The sequence below is a fragment of the Pseudorasbora parva genome, chromosome 10 (genome assembly GCF_024679245.1).
Source record: "Pseudorasbora parva isolate DD20220531a chromosome 10, ASM2467924v1, whole genome shotgun sequence".
Taxonomy (NCBI): domain Eukaryota; kingdom Metazoa; phylum Chordata; class Actinopteri; order Cypriniformes; family Gobionidae; genus Pseudorasbora; species Pseudorasbora parva.
The window spans coordinates 39,530,925-39,553,077 of record NC_090181.1 but is presented as its reverse complement, the minus strand read 5'-3'; the positions used below and the strand labels follow the sequence as shown (position 1 = coordinate 39,553,077).

At 37.4% G+C, this 22,153-nt stretch overlaps 3 protein-coding genes across 5 annotated transcripts in view; 1 reads left to right on the top strand and 2 right to left on the bottom strand.

The window, feature by feature from the left end:
• Positions 1 to 129: 129 nt before the first annotated feature.
• On the bottom strand, positions 130 to 10,856 carry ddo (D-aspartate oxidase). Of its 2 annotated transcripts, none has more exons than XM_067456104.1 (6): positions 10,720 to 10,856; positions 10,145 to 10,189; positions 8,469 to 8,652; positions 8,245 to 8,353; positions 7,965 to 8,141; positions 130 to 1,088 (listed from the first exon to the last, which is right to left on the bottom strand). In XM_067456104.1, exons 3-6 carry the CDS (start codon positions 8,638 to 8,640, stop codon positions 530 to 532), a joined length of 1,017 nt encoding a protein of 338 aa, XP_067312205.1. In that variant the 5' UTR covers positions 8,641 to 8,652; positions 10,145 to 10,189; positions 10,720 to 10,856; the 3' UTR covers positions 130 to 529. The 2 variants fall into 2 exon arrangements, with proteins under 2 accessions (XP_067312205.1, XP_067312206.1); XM_067456105.1 differs by having other exon boundaries at positions 10,701 to 10,749.
• A 146-nt stretch (positions 10,857 to 11,002) lies between these two features.
• zbtb24 (zinc finger and BTB domain containing 24) lies at positions 11,003 to 21,471 on the top strand. 2 transcript variants are annotated; one of them, XM_067456101.1, is made up of 6 exons: positions 11,003 to 11,349; positions 13,576 to 14,440; positions 14,850 to 15,017; positions 18,537 to 18,704; positions 18,792 to 18,873; positions 19,969 to 21,471. In XM_067456101.1, exons 2-6 carry the CDS (start codon positions 13,597 to 13,599, stop codon positions 20,786 to 20,788), a joined length of 2,082 nt encoding a protein of 693 aa, XP_067312202.1. In that variant the 5' UTR covers positions 11,003 to 11,349; positions 13,576 to 13,596; the 3' UTR covers positions 20,789 to 21,471. The 2 variants fall into 2 exon arrangements, with proteins under 2 accessions (XP_067312202.1, XP_067312203.1); XM_067456102.1 differs by lacking the exon at positions 11,003 to 11,349 and adding an exon at positions 12,300 to 12,793.
• Positions 21,472 to 21,498: 27 nt separating this feature from the next.
• The window catches only part of si:ch73-242m19.1 (uncharacterized), a 44,961-nt gene continuing 44,306 nt past the window's right edge, over positions 21,499 to 22,153 (bottom strand). Inside the window, exon 46 of the mRNA XM_067456100.1 lies at positions 21,499 to 22,080. Within this exon, the coding sequence (XP_067312201.1) occupies positions 21,970 to 22,080 (111 nt within the window). The 3' untranslated portion in view covers positions 21,499 to 21,969. The remainder of the gene's footprint in view (positions 22,081 to 22,153) is intronic.

Genomic DNA, 22,153 nt, shown 5'->3' with positions numbered 1-22,153 from the left:
ATTAGACATATTGCAACTGTAGTTTCCCTTAATAATAAAATGAATGAATTTAGAGATATGCTTGTGAAGATAACTTTTTTTTTTTTCAAGGAAAATAAGACACTTGACAGCATTGAGGGTAAGACAATATTCTTCATAAAAATATTTAGTCACAATGACAATTTGATAAAAAATTATAGTGTTTTTTCTTAAAGGTCATTAATAGTGAATTTTGACCATTAAATACCATAAAAGTTGTTAAAGGTGAAGTTGAATGGCACAAGTACTTTTCAAACAATCATAACATTTTAAAATGGCAGATAAAAATATATTTCAACAATTTACACATTTTACCTCCTTATTGTAAACAGCTTACAAACTAAAAATTAACAAACAAATTAAGTAATACTGAAATTATTCATTTTGAAACGTATTTAAGATGCAAAATGATGTCAGATTTATCTATGATTAAGATAAAGGTGCTATTTCTCATGCACAAATGCAAAGATATCAGTTTGATAAGTCAATATATGTGTAAGACGCATCTGATTCACAGTCTGGCTTGAGGTGGTTTTTCAAACAGACTCTGTCTCAGCAGATCGAGTGCGTCCAGTGCCGTCCCCCAGCTCAGAGTAACACCACAGCCGCCATGACCGTAGTTATGCACCAGAGGCACCCAACGGCCCCCTGCATGCAGATACTCCCGCTCCACCCTCGGGTTGGCCCTGCCCGGCCGCAGTCCCACCCACTCGGCCATCACCTGAGCCGCTCGCAGAGACGGTTCCAGCTGGCTGCAGCGCTCCAGGATCCCCTCGCTGTCCTCTCTATCCACCTCCATCCGCCAGTCACCCACCTGTCGTGTGCCTCCAATGGAGACGTAACTGATGCCAGGGTAGATATAGGTCTTGCCATCTCCATCTCTTACAAAGTTCTTCAGCCAAGGAGCGATTACTTTCAAAATTTGTCCTCGAACTGGATAGACCTCTTCATCCTTCACCAAAAAATGTGAGCCGACGCCTGAGCAGTTAATGATGGCGTCATAATTCAGGGCCAGTTTATGAAGATCAGTTACCTTTTCATGAAGGATCTGACCTCCAGCTGCTTTAAACCTATTGGGAAATATAGATGAACATTACTGATTTATTTAGTATATTCTTTCTATTACCTCTGTAGTCTTTTTTATTTTATTTTTATAAATGGACCCTTTTCACATTTCTGGTGTTCTCAGAAGCGAGAGTTGTCATAGTTGAGTAAGCGTCTATTATTTTCTATATAAACGTCAAGAGTATTTCATTTTTGTGTTCCTATTTGCAAAAGAAAAATACAATTGATTCAAAAAAAAAAGTTGGGACTACAAATTGTGAATAAAAACAGAATGTTTCACATTTCAATATTTTATTCAGAATACAACATGGATGACATATCAAATGTTTAATTTGAGAAAAAGTATAATTTTAAGGGAAAATAAATAAGTTGATTTTAAATTTCATGGCATCAACACATCTCAAAAAACTTGGGACAACGCTATGTTTACCACTGTGTGGCATCTCCTCTTCTTTTTATAACAGTCTGCAAACGTCTGAGGACTGAGGAGACAAGTTGCTCAAGTTTAGGAATAGGAATGTTGTCCCATTCTTGTCTGATATAGACTTCTAGTTGTTCGACTGTCTTAGGTCTTCTTTGTCGCATCTTCCTCTTTATGATGCACCAAATGTTTTCTATGGGTGAAAGATCTGGACTGCAGGCTGGCCATTTCAGTACCCGGATCCTTCTTCTACGCAGCCATGATGCTGTGATTGATGCCGTATGTGGTCTGCCATTGTCATGTTGGAAAATGCAAGGTCTTCCCTGAAAGAGACGACGTCTGGAGGGGAGCAAATGTTATTCTAGGACTTGGATATACCTTTCAGCATTGATGCTGCCTTTCCAGATGTGTAAGCTGCCCGTGCCACACACACTCATGCAGCCCCATACCATCAGAGATGCAGGCTTCTGAACGGAGCGCTGATAACAACTTCGGTTGTCCTTGTCCTCTTTAGTCCGGATGACATGGTGTCCCAGTTTTCAACAAAAAAAAAAAATCAAATTTGATTCATCTGACCACAGAACAGTTTTCCACTTTGCCACAGTCCATTTTATATGAGCCTTGTCCCAGAGAAAACATCTGCGCTTCTGTATCATGCTTAAAAATGGCTTCTTTTTTGACCTATAGAGTTTTAGCCATCAACAGCGAATGGCACGGTGGATTGTGTTCACCGACAATGTTTTCTGGAAGTATTCCTGAGCCCATGTTGTGATTTCCATTACAGTAGCATTCCTGTATGTGATGCAGTGCCGTCTAAAGGCCTGAAGATCACGGGCATCCAGAATGGTTTTCTGCCCTTGACCCTTACACACAGAGATTGTTCCAGATTCTTTGAATCTTTTGATGATATTATGCACTGTAGATGATGATAACTTCTAACTCTTTGCAATTTTTCTCGGAGAAACTCCTTTCTGATATTGCTCCACTATTTTGGGACAGCATTGGGGGAATTGGTGATCTTCTGCCCATCTTGACTTCTGAGAGACACTGCCACTCTGAGAGGAACTTTTTATACCCAATCATGTTGCCAATTGACCTAATAAGTTGCAAATTGACCTTTTTGTAAGCCACACCAGAAAACCACCACAGGCCAATCATGGCTTAGCAACCGTAACTAGGCATGGAAAGTCTGTCAAGCTTAAGCGAGGTAAACATGCAGATGCGAACTTGTGGATATGGATTGTGCAAATCTGATACCTATCCTAAAAGTTTGGAGGGTGAAATTTTTTTCCTTCCCCAAACGTAAAACCCAAGGTGAGAAATGCCAGCCGCGAATCAAGCAGTGTGTGAGGCCCTGTTCACAACTAAATTTTGACAGGATTAACAAAAACACCCAAGTTTGCTTTAATGAACTGAAAAAATATTATGCAGTATATAGACTTTAAAAAGGACTGTTTTGTAGCTTTATTTATTAGTTTTGTATTGTAGTTTGTTAAGACAAATTATGTGCAAATTAAGAACTTCATCATAAGAATTGTTGTAGTGGCTGTGTTTATAAAATAATGTTTAAGAGAGTGACTTTCAGTTATAAGGCTGTATTTCAGTAACTGTGGGATTTTTGATATTCAATGGGTACAGAAAGTATTCAGACCCCCTTCCATTTTTCACTCTTTGTTGTATTGCAGCCATTTGCTAAAATCATTTAAGGTCATTTTTTTCTTACGCAGCACCCCATATTCACAGAAAAACACAGAATTGTTGACATTTTTGCAGATTTATTAAAAAAGAAAAACTCAAATCACATGGTCCTAAGTATTCAGACCCTTTGCTGTGACACTCATATATTTAACTCAGGTGCTGTCCTTTTATTCTGATCCTCTTTGAGATGGTTCTACATCTTCATTTCAGTCCAGCTGTTTGATTACAGGTCCTTCTCAAAAAATTAGCATATGTGATAAAAGTTCATTATTTTCCATAATGTAATGATAAAAATTAAACTTTCATATATTTTATATTCATTGCACACCAACTGAAATATTTCAGGTCTTTTATTGTTTTAATACTGATGATTTTGGCATACAGCTCATGAAAACCCAAAATTTCAAAAAATTAGCATATTTCATCCGACCAATAAAAGAAAAGTGTTTTTAATACGAAAAAAGTCAACCTTCAAATAATTATGTTCAGTTATGCACTCAATACTTGGTCAGGAATCCTTTTGCAGAAATGACTGCTTCAATGCGGCGTGGCATGGAGGCGATCAGCCTGTGGCACTGCTGAGGTGTTATGGAGGCCCAGGATGCTTCGATAGCGGCCTTAAGCTCATCCAGAGTGTTGGGTCTTGCATCTCTCAACTTTCTCTTCACAATATCCCACAGATTCTGTCAATGAAGGTGTCAATGATGGCCTTCTGGACAGCAGTCAGGTCGGCGGTCTTACACATGATTACGGTTTTGAGTAATGAACCAGGCTGGGAGTTTTTAAAAGCCTCAGGAATCTTTTGCAGGTGTTTAGAGTTAATTAGTTGATTCAGATGATTAGGTTAATAGCTTGTTTAGAGAAACTTTTCATGATATGCTAATTTTTTGAGATGGGAATTTTGGGTTTTCATGAGCTGTATGCCAAAATCATCAGTATTAAAACAAAAAAAGACCTGAAATATTTCAGTTGGTGTGCAATGAATCTAAAATATATGAAAGTAAAAATTGTATCATTACATTATGGAAAATAATGAACTTTTATCACATATGCTAATTTTTTGAGAAGGACCTGTATACTGATTGGACTTGATTAGGAAAGCCACACACCTGTCTATATAAGACCTTACAGCTCACCCTGCATGTCAGAGCAAAAGAGAATCATGAGGTCAAAGGAACTGCCTGAAGATCTCAGAGACAGAATTGTGACAAGGCACAGATCTGGCCATGGTTACAAAAAAAATCTGCAGAACATAAGGTTCCTCAGAGCACAGTGGCCTCCATAATCCTTAAATGGAAGACGTTTTGGACGACCAGAACCCTTCCTAGAACTGGTCGTCCGGCCAAACTGAGCTATCGGGGGAGAAGAGTCTTTGTGAGAGAGGTAAAGAAGAACCCAAAGATCACTGATGGCACATAATGGCAGAGTGGCCCGACGGAAGCCTCTTCTCAGTGCAAGACACATGAAAGCACGCATGGAGTTTGCTTAAAAAACACCTAAAGGATTCCAAGATGGTGAAAAATAAGATTCTCTGGTCTGATGAGACCAAGATAGAACTTTTTGGCCTTAATTCTAAGCAGTATGTGTGGAGAAAACCAGGCACTGCTCATCACCTGTCCAATACAGTCCCAAAAGTGAAGCATAGTGGTGGCAGCATCATGCTATGTTTTTTTTTTTCAGCTGCAGGGACAGGACGACTGGTTGCAATCGAGGGAAAGATGAATGTGGCCAAGTACAGGGATATCCTGGACGAAAACCTCCAGAGGGCTCAAGACCTCAGACTTGGCTGAAGGTTCACCTTCCAACAAGACAATGATCCTAAGCACACATCTAAAATAACGAAGGAGTGGCTTCACAACAACTCCGTGACTGCCCCTGACTTAAACCCAATTGAGCATCTCTGGAGTGACCTGAAAATGGCTGTCCACCAATGTTTACCATCCAACCTGACAGAAATGGAGAGGATCTGCAAGGAGGAATGGTAGAGGATCCCCAAATGCAGGTGTGAAAAACTTGTTGCATCTTTCCCAAAAAGACTCAAGGCTGTATTAGATCAAAAGATCTAAATACTGAGCAAAGGGTCTGAATACTTAGGACCATGTCATATTTCAGTTTTTCTTTTTTAATAAATATGCAAAAATATCAACAATTATATGTTTTTCTGTCAAAATGGGGTGTTGTGTGTACATGAATGAGAAAAAAAATGAACTTAAATCATTTTAGTAAATGGCTGCAATATAACAAAGTGTGAAAAATGTAAGGGGGTCTGAATACTTTCCGTACCCACTGTATAGCTCAGGTCAGTATCTCGTAGATTAGACACACGACGTGTGAGCAGTAACGTTAGCCTGGTGTGCTAAATACAGCTTTGGAAAAAAATTAAGAGACCACTTAACATTGAAAAATCAATGTTAAGTGGTCTCTTAATTTTTTTCCAGAGCTGTATAAGAGGGAGAGTCATTGCAAAGTGTTCTGGTTGATTTCTTGTGTTTATTCCACAAGATTTATGGATAAGCTGTTTGATTTATAATTATTCGATTATTTTCTAATTTCACTTACCCTGCTGTGCATGAACATATGTATGAGGCAGCCTCTCTAATCAGTTAAATGTCGTGGATGTATCCCTCAAATGCAACTGCAGTCCCTTTTGTCTTGTTCTCAGATATTTTACCTGTTCACCAAAAATGACTAATTATCTCCTTGGAAATGTCTGACATACTGTACATACTGTAATAGACGTGCCAGGTGCAAAGCTTGACAGGCATAGCAACAGTAACTAAGGAGGGCGGGGCTTAGCGAAGGGAAGATGGTCAATTGTTCCTTCAGCTGTTCCCTTATTAAATATTTTTATATAATATTTGGCATGACAAAATGTCTCACTTTCAACATTTGATATGTTATCTATATTCTATTGTGAATAAAATATTAGTTTATGAGATTTGTAAATTATTGTATTCCTTTTGTATTCACAATTTGTACAGTGCCCCAACTTTTTTGGAATCGGGTTTGTACATGACAGATTGACAGATGGATTACCAGTTTTCTGTAAAGGGAAAGTTCAACCAAAAATGAAAATAATCCCATAATTGACTCACCCTCTAGTCATCCTAGGCGAATATGACATTCTTCTTTCAGACAAATACAGTCAGAGTTATATTAAAAAATGTCCCGGCTAAACCAAGCTTTATGAATTAATGAAAGAAGCATTTCTATAGCGCTTAAACATGTACTACTGTACAGCCTAAGCGCTTTACACTCCTGTCAGGGGCCTCTCTCTCTCCTCAACCACCACCAGTGTGCAGCTCCACTTGAATGCGACGGCAGCCACAGTACAATGGCGCCAGTGCGCTCACCACACACTAGCGATAGGTGGAGAGGAGAGAGGGTGATAGAGCCAATTCAGTGGATGGGGATTATTAGGAGGCCATGATAGGTACACGCCAATCAAGGGATTTTGGCCAGGACACCGGGGTTACACCCCTACTCCCTACGGTTTTTAATGACCACAGAGTCAGGACCTCGGTTTAACGTCTCATCTGAAGGACGGTGCTCTTTGTCAGTATAGTGTCCCCATCACTATACTAGGGTGTTAGGATCCACACAGACCACAGGTTGAGCGCCCCCTGCTGGTCTCACTAACACCTCTACCAGCAGCCAGTTGGTCTCCCGTCCAGGTACTGACCAGGCTCAGTCCTGCTCAGCTTCAGTGGGAAACCAGTCTTGGGCTACAGGGTGATATGGCTGCTGGTATTCCAAGCTTTATGATGGCAGTGACTGTGCACTTTTCTGGGCTTCAAATTTTGGGCTGAAATTCACTACCAGGACAATGTTTTATATAGCTCAGATTGTATTTGTCTGAAAGAAGAATGTCATATAGACCTAGGATGACTTGAGGGTGAGTAAATCATGGGGTCATTTTGATTTTTGAAATCCCTTTAATGCCAAAGTATTAGGGTACAACATCGGGGCTAAAGCTCCTTCGAAAAACTAGCTTTTCACTACACCATAGTGCATGATTGCAGAAGATTTTTTTTTTATTGAACATTGATGGAGCAACAGATTTTGTGTGAAAATAAAATAGGTTTGTTTTGTTAAATCGTATAAATGTATGAGGTGGCAAGGGCCTTTTACCCCACCCACGGCACGGGGTAAAACAAGCACGGGACAAAAGACACACAATACTGTTACAAATACTTAAGCTAAAGTCAAATGTTTTTAATACTTGCTCAAAGCAACCACTACAGAAGTTTGCACTATTTTTGGTTTATTTTGATAAATAAAAGCTTTCATTAAAATGTACAAACAAAGTATTTAAATAGTAATAATTATAAAAGCATTGAATGAAATCCCATAATAATTTAATAAAACTTGAGTAGTTACAAAAAAATAAGATATATGATTTGTTTAATATAATTTTTAAATCATTATAAATATGATTATCCCTAAGGTTATTTCCCAGTTGATTATCCCTATGCCTAATATGATTTACCCAATTTAATATATGATATTTACCATCTGAATCTAACCATGCGATGTCAACAAATGACAGATATTTATTATCATTTTAATTATTGTGTCTTTCGCCCCAACAGCAGGAGCTTGTTTCCTTTTACCCCAAATGCCATACTTTCATATATTCTTCCGCTATCGACAAACTGGTATTCTGCGTATTATATTTTTATTTAAAACAATAAAATATATTTTTTTATTTGTATATAATTCTGTTCAATGGCATTTTAATTTTTAAAACTTGTTTTATTACCTTTTTTCCAGCCATGGCAAGTAGCTAAGACATTCACACTTTAATGTGGTGAACGCTTGTCCGAACTTATGATTAGGGAAACGCTTCATTTCACGATCCGTCATGTTTCTGAATCCAAACACCATATCTGCCCAGAAGGGCTTTTTTTCGCAGGGTACATCCTTGAATATGTGGTACCTAAGAGGATGCAAAATGGAGGTTATGATAAATAAAAACCAAATCAATGTTATGTAATAATTTTACATTATCATCTTGTGTGAGTAGCCTACTAGAGTTTTACCCGAAGCTCAAGTACACGCCAGCCTCTGAGGCTTGTGGGGAATCTGCAATGGCCAGAAGATGATCAAATGACTCCTTGAACCAATGCCGCTGCCGTTCAAGAGGGACGTCTAGATGAGAGTTCAATAACAATCAATTTGACCGTAGACTGGCCTAAGAGTAAAAAAAGGCATAATCCCAAACATGATAGAATGGTAAATTTAAAGCATTTGTCATTCATCTCACCAGGAAACTCAGTCACTAGGAGGATCCCAGCCGCTCCATCACTGGTGGTGTCGGGTGAGAACTTCTCAGCAACAACAGTTACAGAGCAATGTGGAAGCGTCTCAGCGATACACACTGCGGTGGATAAACCCACCACACCTGCTCCGACCACCACCACTTTCACACGCTGCATATCTCAGCTCAACTACGAGATACAGAAGAGATGCTTCAGTGAGCAAATAAATAATAATAGATTTTTATTTATAATTTATAAATGTCTCTGCAAGTATATGGATCTGTGACTAACTGCAATTCATTTGATTAATTAATCAGAATATAGGCCTGGTTTCACAGACAAGGCTTAGTCCCAGACTAAAATGCATGTTTGAGCTAATCCTCAAAACCCTGTCTGTGAAACCAGGTCTTAAGTAGTTTTTATAAATATTCCTTAGAAAGTAACATGGTGTGAATATCAAGAATAAATATTTTAGGATCTATCAGTGCAAATTGCTTTCAGTTAAATCAGCTAGATATATATATATATATATATATATATATATATATATATATATATATATATATATATATATATATATATATATATATATATGCTTTTGAAGTGAAAAGTTAATGAAAAATAGGCCTATGTAAAATTGATAATTGAGTCCACGGACATGAAATGTGTGTGTGTGTATAGTATATATAAAGTATTTACAGTCAAATGGTAAAACACTTTACAACATGTTACACATTTATTAATATTAAGCATGATCAATAGGCTGTTTTAAAATTTTGATTGAATATAAGGATTTGTATAGGCTATTATATGAGAAAATCCATGCGAAAACAGCTTATATTTAACAAAAGAAAATCACGCGTATACCACTGTATGGGTAGCGCAATTATGACTGTTTAAGCTACATATAACTGTATAAGCTTAGTCCCATAAATTCCGGTTGTGGTTGCGGTTTTGAAACTGCGGTGCTGCGGGATGTATCTCGTTCTCGCAGCCTGTTCTCTACACATCTGAGCAGAACTTTTTTTCTTGCGGGTGTCCTTGAACTATGAACGAAGGGTCGTAAATTTAAAGTGGGCGGGGTTAATGCGTGACACCGAGTTTTTTGGCACCTGCTTTTCTCGTGAATATAATGCACTCGCCAGAACGAACATGTTCTTGATCGCCTCGAAAAAACACCTTCGAGATCATAGGCGGATATCGCGGGATTCACACTCGAGTAGTACTCCGCCGGTGCCATGAGAAATCCTGTCCCCCTGTGAAATAGAGACCTCAGGTCGCAACATTGAACCAACCATCCATGACAGTCCCACATTCCAAAAGCTTCATATTTCTGAAAAAGTCTATTATTTCGATCTTTCAATCTATTAAATAATCCTATTTTTTGCGTGTTTTTTTTGTACACAACTGTTTTCAACTTGAACAGCAAATTATCATATTAGAATGATTTCTGAAATATCATGTGACATTGAAGACTGGAGTAATAATAATGATAAATTCAGCTTTGATCACAGGAATAAATTGCATATATTCAAATAGAAAACAACTATTTTAAATTGTAGCCCTACATTGTTTTTCCTGTATTTTGGATCAACTAAATGTAGGCTAATACTAATGCGACATAAACATGTAGATCGCAATTGCGAGAAAAAAATATTTTCAGGTAAATAGTAGCAATTACCTTTTTATTCAGTGGCAGAAAACAAGCTTCCATATCCGATCTGTGCTACATGGAGAAAAAATAATAATTAGGCCAAAATAGTCAAAAAGTAATGACTTCATTCATCAACAAGACCTCATTTTAAGTCACTGAAATTGTAATAAGATACAGTTTTATAACCTGGGATATTCACCTAAATCTTTTTTGTTTTGTTGTTGTTTTTAAAGCTAACAAACAAAAAATCGTCCCCTTCACAAAATGCAGAGACATTTACAACCACTCATGATAACCATAAAATCAGATTTTGTGCCAACAAAGTCGATAAACAACAGAATGGTTCCTAGTTACCTGATTAATCTAAAAAATGCTATGCTGCAAATCACTTTTTTAAAACACTCTTTTTTGTCAATAATAATAATAATTATATTAAAAGCATTTTTCATACAGCAACCAATAGTCTATATTTATATAGCATCTGCCATGGCAGTAATAAGAATGTAAAAATGTAAAAAGAACAAGTATTTGGTTATTCCAGATGGGCCTGGAAATAGATAGACATGTAAAAGCAGGTGCACACCTCGATCACACACACTTACCCGCTCCAGCCTTCAGAGACAACAACAACCACAACACATCCAAAGCTCAGAGTCTGTGGATTATCACACACTCTGGAACGAGCCTGGGCCTGTTATGTTTGTCCTGCTTAAAACGCATCATGGGAAATGGAGTTTCAAATGTCTTTTGCTGATATTTTGAGGTTATGCTGAGGCACATATGCAAATATTTAAAGTACTAGTTATATATTAGTGTGTACACCAACTGGTTTTGACTGCTAAATGAACAACATTATGTACAATTATCCCATTCCTTCTGTTATAAATATAATGACTCTATTGTTAGTGTTTTTTGTAATGCTTCGCCAGCAGAACAGAGGGCGCTGTTTGCGAGAACAACACCGGGTGACAAACGCGTCTGTTCCTCCAGGGGGCGCACAAAGACCAATCTTCCTCTAAACCCGAGGACGGAAATCTTTTAAACGTATTCAGCAATGGTGGATACATTAAACAAATGTCATGAAATAATTGTATATAGCCTAGAATAGCTCATCCCTTACAACGACCGGATAATGTTACACAATGTTCTGCCTATCTCTGTGATGGATACTAAAATCACGGAGTGTAAGCTAATTCTCGCGAGATATGCCTGTCTGAAACGGTTCCTTTAAGGTAAGGTCCTGAAAGCTTAATCGTACATTATAGTCTTCAGAGAGTAACGTTAGTGTAATTATTATTGCAAGTGCGTTTTGCAGATTAGACACTGTAATTTACAAATCAGCACTATCCTTTTAGCCACACGATCGTGTTTTAGAAGCGAAAACAAAGCCGCTCTTTGTTGCTACACATGGCGCTGGTTTTTAAAGTAGTTTATTCTTTTATTACTTTGATCAAAGACCTTTGACAAAGATGTATATGAAGCTTTACAGTGCACGCGCATGTGACCCATTGTGCAATGTGAGATACGTTACTAGGTTGTGTTTACAGCTCAGATCGCGTGCATGATTGATTAATTCGTTTATTAGTGTCAAAAATAAATTAGCTTATATTGCTACATTGAGTCTTAAGATGGAAGTACCATTGTTCTGTAATATAGACCTTGGTTTTGAATGATTATCATATCCATGTACAGTACAGTAGGATTTACATGTTTTTTCAATAAATGCACCAATGGATTTACTATAGTACTTGGTTTTTAACTGGTTGGTCACACACAACCAAAAAAATGTTGGTTTGATGGGTGAAAATATATTATAATTTTAGCATACTTTTAAAAAGAGTACTTATTACGCAAATAATATAGGCCTACTTAAAAACAATATACTGCAAACTCAGTGTAATATTGATTTTGAACACTTAATTTGAGATATTTGCAATTAAGTGAATAAAAGCATTTACATTGAATGCAACTAGCAGAACTTTAGAGTGCTTTTTGATTCACTTAAAGGCACAATATGTAAGATTTTTGTAATAAATATCCACAACATGCTTTAAGATATTATGTTTTATTAGATTGGGGTTGGGGGGAGGGGGGTGGGGCTTGGCCCCTTAGTTCCCGTGAAAGGAACTCTTAATGCTTTAGCATTCCAAGACATTTTGGACAATTTCATGCTCCCAACTTTGTGGGAACAGCCCCTTTCTGTTCCAACATGACTGCGCACAATGTAAGGTCCATAAAGACATGGATGAGCGAGTTTGGTGTGGAGGAACTTGACTGGCCTGCCCAGAGTCCTGACTTCAACCCGATAGATCACCTTTAGGATGAATTAGAGCGGAGACTGAGAGCCAGGCCTTCTCGTCCAACATCAGTGCCTGACATCACAAATGCACTTCTAGAAGAATGGTCACAAATTTACATAAACACACTTTTTAACCTTCGGGGAAGCCTTTTCAGAAGAGTTTAAGCTATTATAACTGCAAAGGGGGGGCCAAGTCCATATTACTGTTTTTTTTTTTTCCAATTGCTTAAGCACAATTTTGAAAACAGGGCCCAGTTTGTCAAAACACTACAAAGTACCAAAGTAGCACAACACTTGAGATCATTTGCAAAATGGAACACTTTTGTTAAAACTATAACTATTTGGTCCCTGTCTCCTTTGGCCACATCCTACTCCAGGTACTCTTCCCCTCTCTTCCTCTCTTGTATACAAGTGTGTTTAGTGGTTTGCAAATCACCGTGTGTAATGTTTTGCAAATAGTGTGAAGCTAACAATGTGTTTACAGTTGTGCAAATGTAGCCTCGTGTTTGCACCTTGAGAGTAAGGTTTTTGCCAACTGTGGGAAAGTTTAATTTTAGTGTGTAAGCAATCGTAAAAAAATTTTTTTACAAAATGGAAACCTTGATTTAGAATGGGATGTCAGTGAATTTCATGGGCATGCAAAGGCAGGCGTTCCAAAACTTTTGGTAATATAGTATATATCAGTGCAATTTGCTGTCTGGGACTAAGCTTAAGCCTTGTCTGTGAAACCAGGGGATTGTCTGCAAGCAATAGAAAAAAAAATATATGTTTAAGATTTGAAGCACACTTGTTTTTCACACGGGTGTGCATAGATAGGATAGTATAAACCTCTTTCACAAGCACTTTAGCACCCCACACCCTCAAAACAATGAGTTCACACACTTTATGTTGTTGTCAAATAAACCTGACATTGTATATTATGAATATCAAAAAGTGTCTGCTAAACGCATGCATATAAATTTAAATAAATAGGTCTAAAATGGAGGAAGAATATGCTTTTGTTTTAGGTCAGGCTGTGTGTCCAAGTTTGTAACTTGGTAGAATCCAGTCAAATTAGACAGATACCAACAATGAAAGGTTACCTATGACTATGATGATACCCATTTAAAACCACTGCTATATTGCAGCCTTAATAGATATGTCTTTTTTCTTTTTATAGGCTAACGCTTGCTACAGCACCATGTCTGCGTCATCTCTACTGGCAGCATCATCTGTCCTCGCCCTGCATTCAAAAACACACAAGGACACCATTCTGCATAAATTTGACAAACTCAGAAGGAGGGAACTGCTCTGTGACATAACCCTTATCGTAGAAGATGTACACTTCAAGGCGCACAAGGCCCTTTTAGCAGCAAGCAGCGAATATTTCTCAGTAATGTTCACCGCTGAAGATCAGGTAAGCCAGTCGGTGTACAAGATGGAGGGCATGGCTGCGAAAACCTTCTCGTCTGTGCTTGAGTTCATCTACAGCGCAAATGTGTTGGTGGACGAGAGTAGCTCTGAGCAGCTGCTTGACATGGCCCGCTTCCTGGACATCCCAGATTTGCTCAAAGCCCACGAGGACCTTCAAAAGGACAGTTCGGCGGTCGAAACCGTGGTGTCCGCTGAGGGAGAAGGTGTTGATGAATGCATACAAACAAAGCGTAAAAGAGGTCGGCCGAAAAAGAGCATGCTCGCACTGGATTCAAGCCAAAAAGAGAATCCAGAAAGCGGTTTACCTGCACAAACGGCCGCTGAGAGTCAAGAGCCCGCAGAACCACTCTTAGATCCCACTTCACCTCCAAGAGACTTGAGTGACAGCGACTACAGCCCCAGAGAGGACAGACCCCGTCACAGCAAACGCAGAATAAGGCAGCCTGTCAAACTGAAGGGATACAGGTTAGGAGACAATCTGACCGAGCGGAAGGAGCCGGGGAAGAGAGGGCGAAAGAGGAAGTACCCGGACACAGAGGCCAGATGTGACGAGTGTGGGAAGGTTCTTAAAAACCATCTCTTTCTGAAGATACATCAACGGACTCATACAGGTGCACCGCATTTTTTGTATTATTTTATATAACTGACTAAAAAGTAACAATGACACAAACAATAGACATAAAATGAAAGATTTGTTGGGCGGCACTTTACAATAAGGTTTAATTTGTTAACATTAACAAGAACTAACACTGAACAATACCTTGTAAAGTATTTATTAATCTACTACTGAATTTTTAAAATCAAAAGTGGTATCTGTTGACTGCACTGTGAACTAACTTGAATAAACAACATACTTTTTATAAACGAACTTTAATAAAGATTAATAAATACTATAATAATATATTGCTCATACTCATAGTTGGTTGATGTTAATTAATGCATTATTACTATATACATTATATTATATTCATTATATAATGAAATTATATCATTTTAATTTAAAATGACTTTCTCATGCAGGTGAAAAACCGTTCAGATGCAGTGTTTGTGGGAAGGGCTTTACCCAGAAACACACTCTTTTGGTTCATCAGCGCATGCACACGGGAGAAAAGCCCTTCATCTGCACGATATGCTCCAAAGCGCTGTCCACCAAACACTCCCTGCTGGAGCACATGAACTTACACGCAGGTGAGTGACTAAACCACTGCTCCACAACCATACCACATCACTGCTTACACACAGCCATTCAAAACTTTGGTGTAAGATTAATCATTTATCCAGGAAAGATGCGGTAACACTTTATAATAACGTTCAGGTGTAAGTCATTTATAAGTGGTTAATGACGAACTAATCATTTACAAAACATTCATAAATGATTATCAAGTGATATGCTAACATTTTATGAATGTTTTGTAAAGTCCATTATAAGTCATTTACAAGTGATTAGTAAATAATTAACTAATGATTTATGAAACATGACTATGTGTTCATTAATGATTAATGAGTGATTTGTTAATTATTTTACATATATTTAGTAGATTCAGTTATAAGTACATTTACATTTAATCATTTAGCAGACGCTTTTATCCAAAGCGACTTACAAAAAAGGGTAGAGCAATAGAAGCAACGAAACAAACAAGGCCAACAACCTGTAAGAGCTGTAAGAAATCTCAATTAATTAGCACAGTACACAACTTTTTTTTTTTTTTTATATATAGCCAGCTACAACAAATACTCACGTACGGAAAATACAGAACACTGGATTTTGATAGCTATGATAACAACCCATTAGGACTAAGGCTGATGCCCCAACTGTTGTCGTTAATGCGGATTCAGTGGCCCAATGGGTTGGTTTAACCAACCCAAAAGTAATTTACAATTGATTAGTTAATGATGAACTAATGATTTACAAAACATGATTATACATTCATAAATGATTAAGTATAATATGCTAACAATTTGCAAATCTGTGGTAAGTTATCTTTAAAAAATAACATATAAAATAATCAAACAGATCCTTAGTAAATGGTTAAGTTACTAGTTAATATATTATTAATCACTAAAATGTCAGTGTACCATTATCTCAATAAACAATTGTTAATCGTGAACAAATGATGATCAAACCATTAGTAGATAATGAATATATAATTTATTGATACATCATTAAATTTTTAAGCTGGTCTGTTAAAACCCACAAAATGCATTTATAAATGTATGCATTTATATTTTAAAGAATGATAAATTACTAGTTGTCAAATTAATAAACATTTTAGAATGACTTAAAGTCAGGGGATTGCAGTGCGTTAAGTTAAATCCTTTTACTCAGTGGTGCAGACTTGTGTTCTGTGAGGGGTCTAACGTTAGTGATAATGTGAACTGGTTTACCCTCCAGTGAAGCATCAGGTGCACGTGTCAGAGAAGACAGCTGTCTATACCCTCACCAGTCAGCATTTACATTAAAGTACACACTACAAAGTGTTCATCACCTGTTAGAGATGATGTTGTAAACGCATGAATAAACATTTACAAATCTTTATCACCCATTACAAATGATCTGCGCACGTATACAAGGCATTTACATCGCTTTCTGCGTCCCTTAATCTAAAGTGTAGACTATTCATCACTTGCAAATGTTTTACACATCATTCGAAGATATTTCTCACCCATTCATGTTTTGTAAATCATTAGTTCATCATTAACTAATCAATTGAATCTACTAAATATATGTGAAACAATTAACAAATCACTAATATTAATCATTAATGAACACATAGTCATGTTTCATAAATCATTAGTTAATTATTTACTAATCACTTGTAAATGACTTATAATGGACTTTACAAAACATTCATAAAATGTTAGCATATCACTTGATAATCATTTATGAATGTTTTGTAAATGATTAGTTCATCATTAACTAACCACTTATAAATGACTTACAACTGAACGTTATTATAAAGTGTTACCAAAGAGGCATTAAAAAATGTGACAGTATAGACATTAGGGGTGTCAACAATAATCGATTCGGCGATGCATCGCGATGCGGGGCATGAACGATTCAGCATCGATGCGGCAAAGTGCCATAATCGATTATGTCACTGTTTATTTTCTGGCGGAGGAGAATAACAACAACAACAAGGAAGATGGCTGAGGCGGAGGGAGATGCCCGCGATAGACGGGTTATTAAAAACGCGCTAACGACCCGAGGTGTGTAGGATTGTTCGTATATATTTTGCACATTAATAAATTAATCTATAATGACGAAATATGGCGCAATTCACCTTTATTCCACAACGTGGCAATGTCTGACACCCAATGATGAAGTGACGTTTCACTCATAGTTAGCTCTGACAGAAAACGAAACAATAATTATAATCTGCAAAACTTGAAATGGGTTAGTGATTTACTTCAGAGAGCAAGTACTAAACACAATCATATGTTAGTGTCAGTGTCTCTTGATGATGGATGTGGTCAAGAAGCTGTCAGTGATCAAAATATTGATTTTGAAGACGGTGAAAATGAGTTTGGAGAATATGCTGGAGATCGCGAATATGAGGCAGATGCTGAATATGGTAAACGAGCTCTGACGAGGACAGATGATGATGGTATTAAACATCTGCTCAAACTGAATTCTTCCAAGCTCCAAAAGGTAACGAAATAGGTGTTATTTTATTCTTCTGTAGCTGTTACTCTAAAATCAGGAGTTTTATATATTATCACGACAGGTAGAGGTCTATCCATGTTAAATATAGATCTGGGTCGCTAACGACCTGAATATGTAAGATGTTTGGTGAAACAGTCATGCATTTAAGGGTTAATTGCATTTTATTTAATTACATTTTATTTTATTTAATAACTTTTATGTCAAAGATACAGGAGACACATAGCAGCCAATACAATCTGTTGTTTAATATCTGCTTGTATTGCCTCATGACTGATGAAAAATTTGCTTTGTGTGGAGTAGAATTTTGATGCATCACAATGCATCGTAGAATCGAATTGAATCGAATCGTTACCTGGTGAATCGTAATCGAATCGAATCGTGAAGGCAGTGCCAATGCACACCCCTAATAGACATTTAGATGTTACAAAAGATATACTTGTTAATTAAGAAATGTTTCTTCAGCAGCAATTGATTTCTGAAGGTCATGTTACATTTAAAGGCATAGTTCACCCAGAAATTTAATTTAATTTTGTCATTACTCGTCATGTCAATATTCTGTCATGTTGTTTCATACCCGTAAGATTTTCATTTATTTTTGGAAAACACAAATGAAGATAGTTTTAATGAAATCTGTAAGATTACTGTATCCGTTGACAGCTATTCAATTGTCACTTTCAAGCCTCAGAAAGATGCTAAAGACATCATTAAAGTAATCCATTTGACTCCAGTGGTTTAACCTCAGTTTTATGAAGCAACAGTCATCGTATATTGTAAGTTGATCGTAGATCAATTGCCTTCAACTTAGGCTGACTATGCTTTTGGGAAAATCCGAATCCTCTTTCTCCACTTAACTGTAAATATATGGTAAGTACATGTAGTTAATATTATTCAGTGCTTATTTGAGTAGTTACAATGTAATTATGTCACCTTAAGATAACGTGTAACCCATTGTTCATATCATGCTACAGTACATGACCAACTCTTCAAAAAACTGAATATATACTCCCTGATGTTCTATCAAATCCTCCATTGTCTTTCCGCAGAGAATAAATCTTTCAGTTGTGACCAGTGTGGGAAAAGCTTCAGTCAGAAGCGGCAGCTGAAAAGCCATTACCGCGTTCACACAGGAAAAGCCTTACCGGAGTGTGCGCAATGCCATCATAAATTTATGGATGCAGCTCAACTGAAGAAGCACCTGAGAACTCATACTGGTAACAAACGGATCACACTTAAAACATTAAACTGCATTGCAGTTTCCATACGATCTGTGCTGTATGAACACCCCTTTATCATTGCAGGTGAGAAGCCGTTCACATGTGAAATCTGTGGGAAGTGTTTCACAGCCAAGAGCACACTGCAGACACACATCAGGATACACAGGTCAGAAATCAACTTAAGAAGAAATGAACATATTTACTCTTTCCCTGCCACTGATCGAAATGTCCGGCTTTTCGTGTTTCTGCTTCTATACGGTAGGGCATGGGGTTTTTCAAACTTGATGATGCCAAGGACCCCCAAATATGATGAACTGTTATGGGGGACCCCCTTAAAACCATCTTTATATTTTTAAATGAAAAAAATATATTTAAAATTATAGATAAATAGTAAGTTTATCTATAGGCTGTACTTAATGTTGGACGTATAAACCTGAAGAAAAACATGTTCAATTAAAAATTACTTGTTTAAGCAACTTTCACAATAAGTGCATGTAAGCAGCTCACATACTGCGTTAAGAAAACTGCCTTACAACCCCTGCGAGCATAAAAAATGGACTAGAGTGAGAAAACCTCACTAGCAAGATACAAAGCCAACATATTCAATTCTGAAAAGTATGTATATGGCAAACAAGGGCGAGAATCGTTTAGAAATTTAACAGTTTGATTGTTCGGTAGACTTTATCCATTTTGGCTGTCCTTTAATTATCTGACATTTTTCTGGGGACCCCTTAGAACCTTCTGGAGGACCCCTGGACCCCAGTTTTGAAAACCCCTGCGGTAGGGGATGCTGACATCTTCTGAAAGAGTACTGATCAAAACACAGGCGAAGAAGCAGAAACAAGCGATATCATATGTAATCATATATGCATAGATAATGAGTGGATAAAATTTAATAAAATAAACACTTAAATGTGCACTGTGTAGCGGCATCTCAAGGTGTATGTAGATAGAAATGGCTCATTCTAAGGTAATAAAATCATAAATGTACATTATGTAAGGTCTTTATACACCACTGAAAACATAGTTATGTATATTATATTGCATTTTTTTGTCAATAGATCCTCATAAATATTGCACACTGCACCTTTAAAAGTGTATTATGGATGTTTTTTTTTTTCATTAGTTTGAAACATTGATAGCTGAAATAGCTGATAGCTCAAAATCTGAGAAGTACATGAAAAAACTATGTTTTTGCCTGAAGTCTTCCCTTTTAATGTTCAAGATTTGCATATTAAATAAAATCTTTCTTGTCATCCAGAGGGGAGAAGCCGTACGTCTGCAACATCTGCAATAAGACCTTCTCTGACCCCAGTGCCAGGAGGCGTCACGTGGTGTCTCACACGGGTAAAAAGCCATTCACGTGTTCTGTCTGCAACCTGTCGTTTGCCCGAATGGACAACCTTAAAGCTCACACCAAGACTCACAACAAGGAGCTTCAGCAAGGGGAAGCTGAGAGCACCGGGCCTGCGGAGGTGGAGGCCACATCAGGCGCTGAAGAAATGCACAACATCCTCCAACTCCAGCCGTACCAACTTCCAACCCACGCCGAGCAGGAAATCCAGCTGGTGGTGACCAGCGAGGTGGAAAACATCAACCTGGGTCAGGATCAAAGCATCAGCATCATCGCTGCAGAAGATACTTCTGTGGAACAGGGTCTCACCCTTCTCACCCAACCTTCTGGTCACGTCCAAAACTTGGCGCTGGCCGCGCCGGACGGATTAGACGGCAGCACTCAAATTCAAACCATCAGCGTCTTGGGAAGTCAAGTGAGCAGCGGACAGCCGGAGCAAATGCACGTCATCACGCTGACAAAAGAAGCCATGGAGCAACTGCAGGTTCATCACGGAGCTCCACAGCAGCTGCAGGTCATCCACCAAATGCCAGAGGCCGCGGCTGAAAATCCCAGCCGGCCGAGCCCGACAGGAGGCATTCACATCAGCAGTCAGAGCGGGCAGCCCATCTCCATCAGTCAGACCAGCGAACAGATCCCCAGCGATCAGATTCAGGGTCAAACCTTCCAGATCCAGGCTGGGACGGTCTCGTTCCTCTACACAACCAACATGACCCCGCAAAACTGAGCGGACACAACTGTTTGAATGATGATGCTTGTTCCCTTTGAATGGTTATATTTTAATACAATAAAGCTGATTGGGAATGAAGCACAGACATCTTTTTAGACAATGGCTGCATGGATCATGAAGTATAAAGAATTGTTTTGTACTTGTTAATGACCAGACTAAAGATTATAAATGGTTCACATACATACAACTCCAACTGTATTTGTCCAAAAATCAGTTTAAGCGTAATTGTCCAGCATGACACATGAACATTGGCTCAAAGGCATACGTTGGTTTAATTAGTTAACATTAGTTAACTACTTTAGTTAACATGAATTAAGATTTAACATTTGTTAATCTTAGTTCATGTTCATTTAAACATTTACTAATACATTATTCAAATCAATTGTTGTATTTTACCATTAGTTAATGCAGTGTGATCTACCATGGACAGCTGGATTTATAACTAACATTAAAAAAGATGAACAAATACTGTGACAAATGTATTGATTATTGTAAGTTCATGTTAGTTAATACATTAATAATATTAACTAATGAAACATCATTGTAAAGTGTTACAGATGAGTTTGTCTAACCAATGCTCATTGCCATAATGCAATCGTTATTATTGAAAGTTATAATTATTTCTGTTGAAAATTATTATTTCTGTAATGCACAAAAGTCATATTAATGACAATGAAATATTTACTGTAATGCAATAAAAAATGCAATTGCACAAATCATTTTTATTTATAAAATGTTAGAAAAACTAATGTAAACGTGTGGAAACATCATTCGTTTTTAATTGTATATGCATATGTCATTTTTTGTTGTTGTTGTCAGTTGTAGTTATTTTAGTACTAAAGCAAGTTAACTGAAATGAAATTTGTCAGGAAAATAATACAAACAATGTTTATGGTCCTAAAAAATGCATTTGGATTTTGTGGTGAAACATGACCTGGATATGCATAAGATTCACCTAATAATGCTTAAACATTAGGTTTTGATTGATGTCAAAATTACACAGATTTAATTTTTAAAAATCAGACATGTCAGGCCATTAGGTTAGACTGGAGAGAAGTAAAAGTAGAAGACAAATTCGGGTCCAACCTCCAACTACCTGCGTTCTCTTTACTAATAGCATGTCTTCTTTCTACAATCTCTATCAATAAGAAGTCTCAGTGTGTGTGGTTTCGGTTGCTTTACTTGCGACCCAATCTAAGATTTTGGTATGTCGAGTGGTTAGATGCGATTCCATCAGGAAGACTGGGTAACAGAGCCTCTGAAATGTCCAGACGAAGACGACTGGAATTCTGTGAATTAAAACAATGGAATGTTAAAAGAAACAATTTAATTCATGCTACATAACAGATGTTTGTTCTATAA

What these genes read in the sequence shown, in the direction of transcription:
- ddo (XM_067456104.1), bottom strand. Translation starts at nt 8,640, where the DNA reads ATGCAGCGTGTGAAAGTGGTGGTGGTCGGAGCAGGTGTGGTGGGTTTA. An exon ending in CCTAGTGACTGAGTTTCCTG is followed by an intron (nt 8,354 to 8,468) that starts GTGAGATGAATG and finishes ACTCTCATCTAG; the next exon opens with ACGTCCCTCTTGAACGGCAG. An exon ending in GGCGTGTACTTGAGCTTCGG is followed by an intron (nt 8,142 to 8,244) that starts GTAAAACTCTAG and finishes GCATCCTCTTAG; the next exon opens with GTACCACATATTCAAGGATG.
- zbtb24 (XM_067456101.1), top strand. Translation starts at nt 13,597, where the DNA reads ATGTCTGCGTCATCTCTACTGGCAGCATCATCTGTCCTCGCCCTGCAT. An exon ending in GCACATGAACTTACACGCAG is followed by an intron (nt 15,018 to 18,536) that starts GTGAGTGACTAA and finishes GTCTTTCCGCAG; the next exon opens with AGAATAAATCTTTCAGTTGT. An exon ending in ACACACATCAGGATACACAG is followed by an intron (nt 18,874 to 19,968) that starts GTCAGAAATCAA and finishes CTTGTCATCCAG; the next exon opens with AGGGGAGAAGCCGTACGTCT.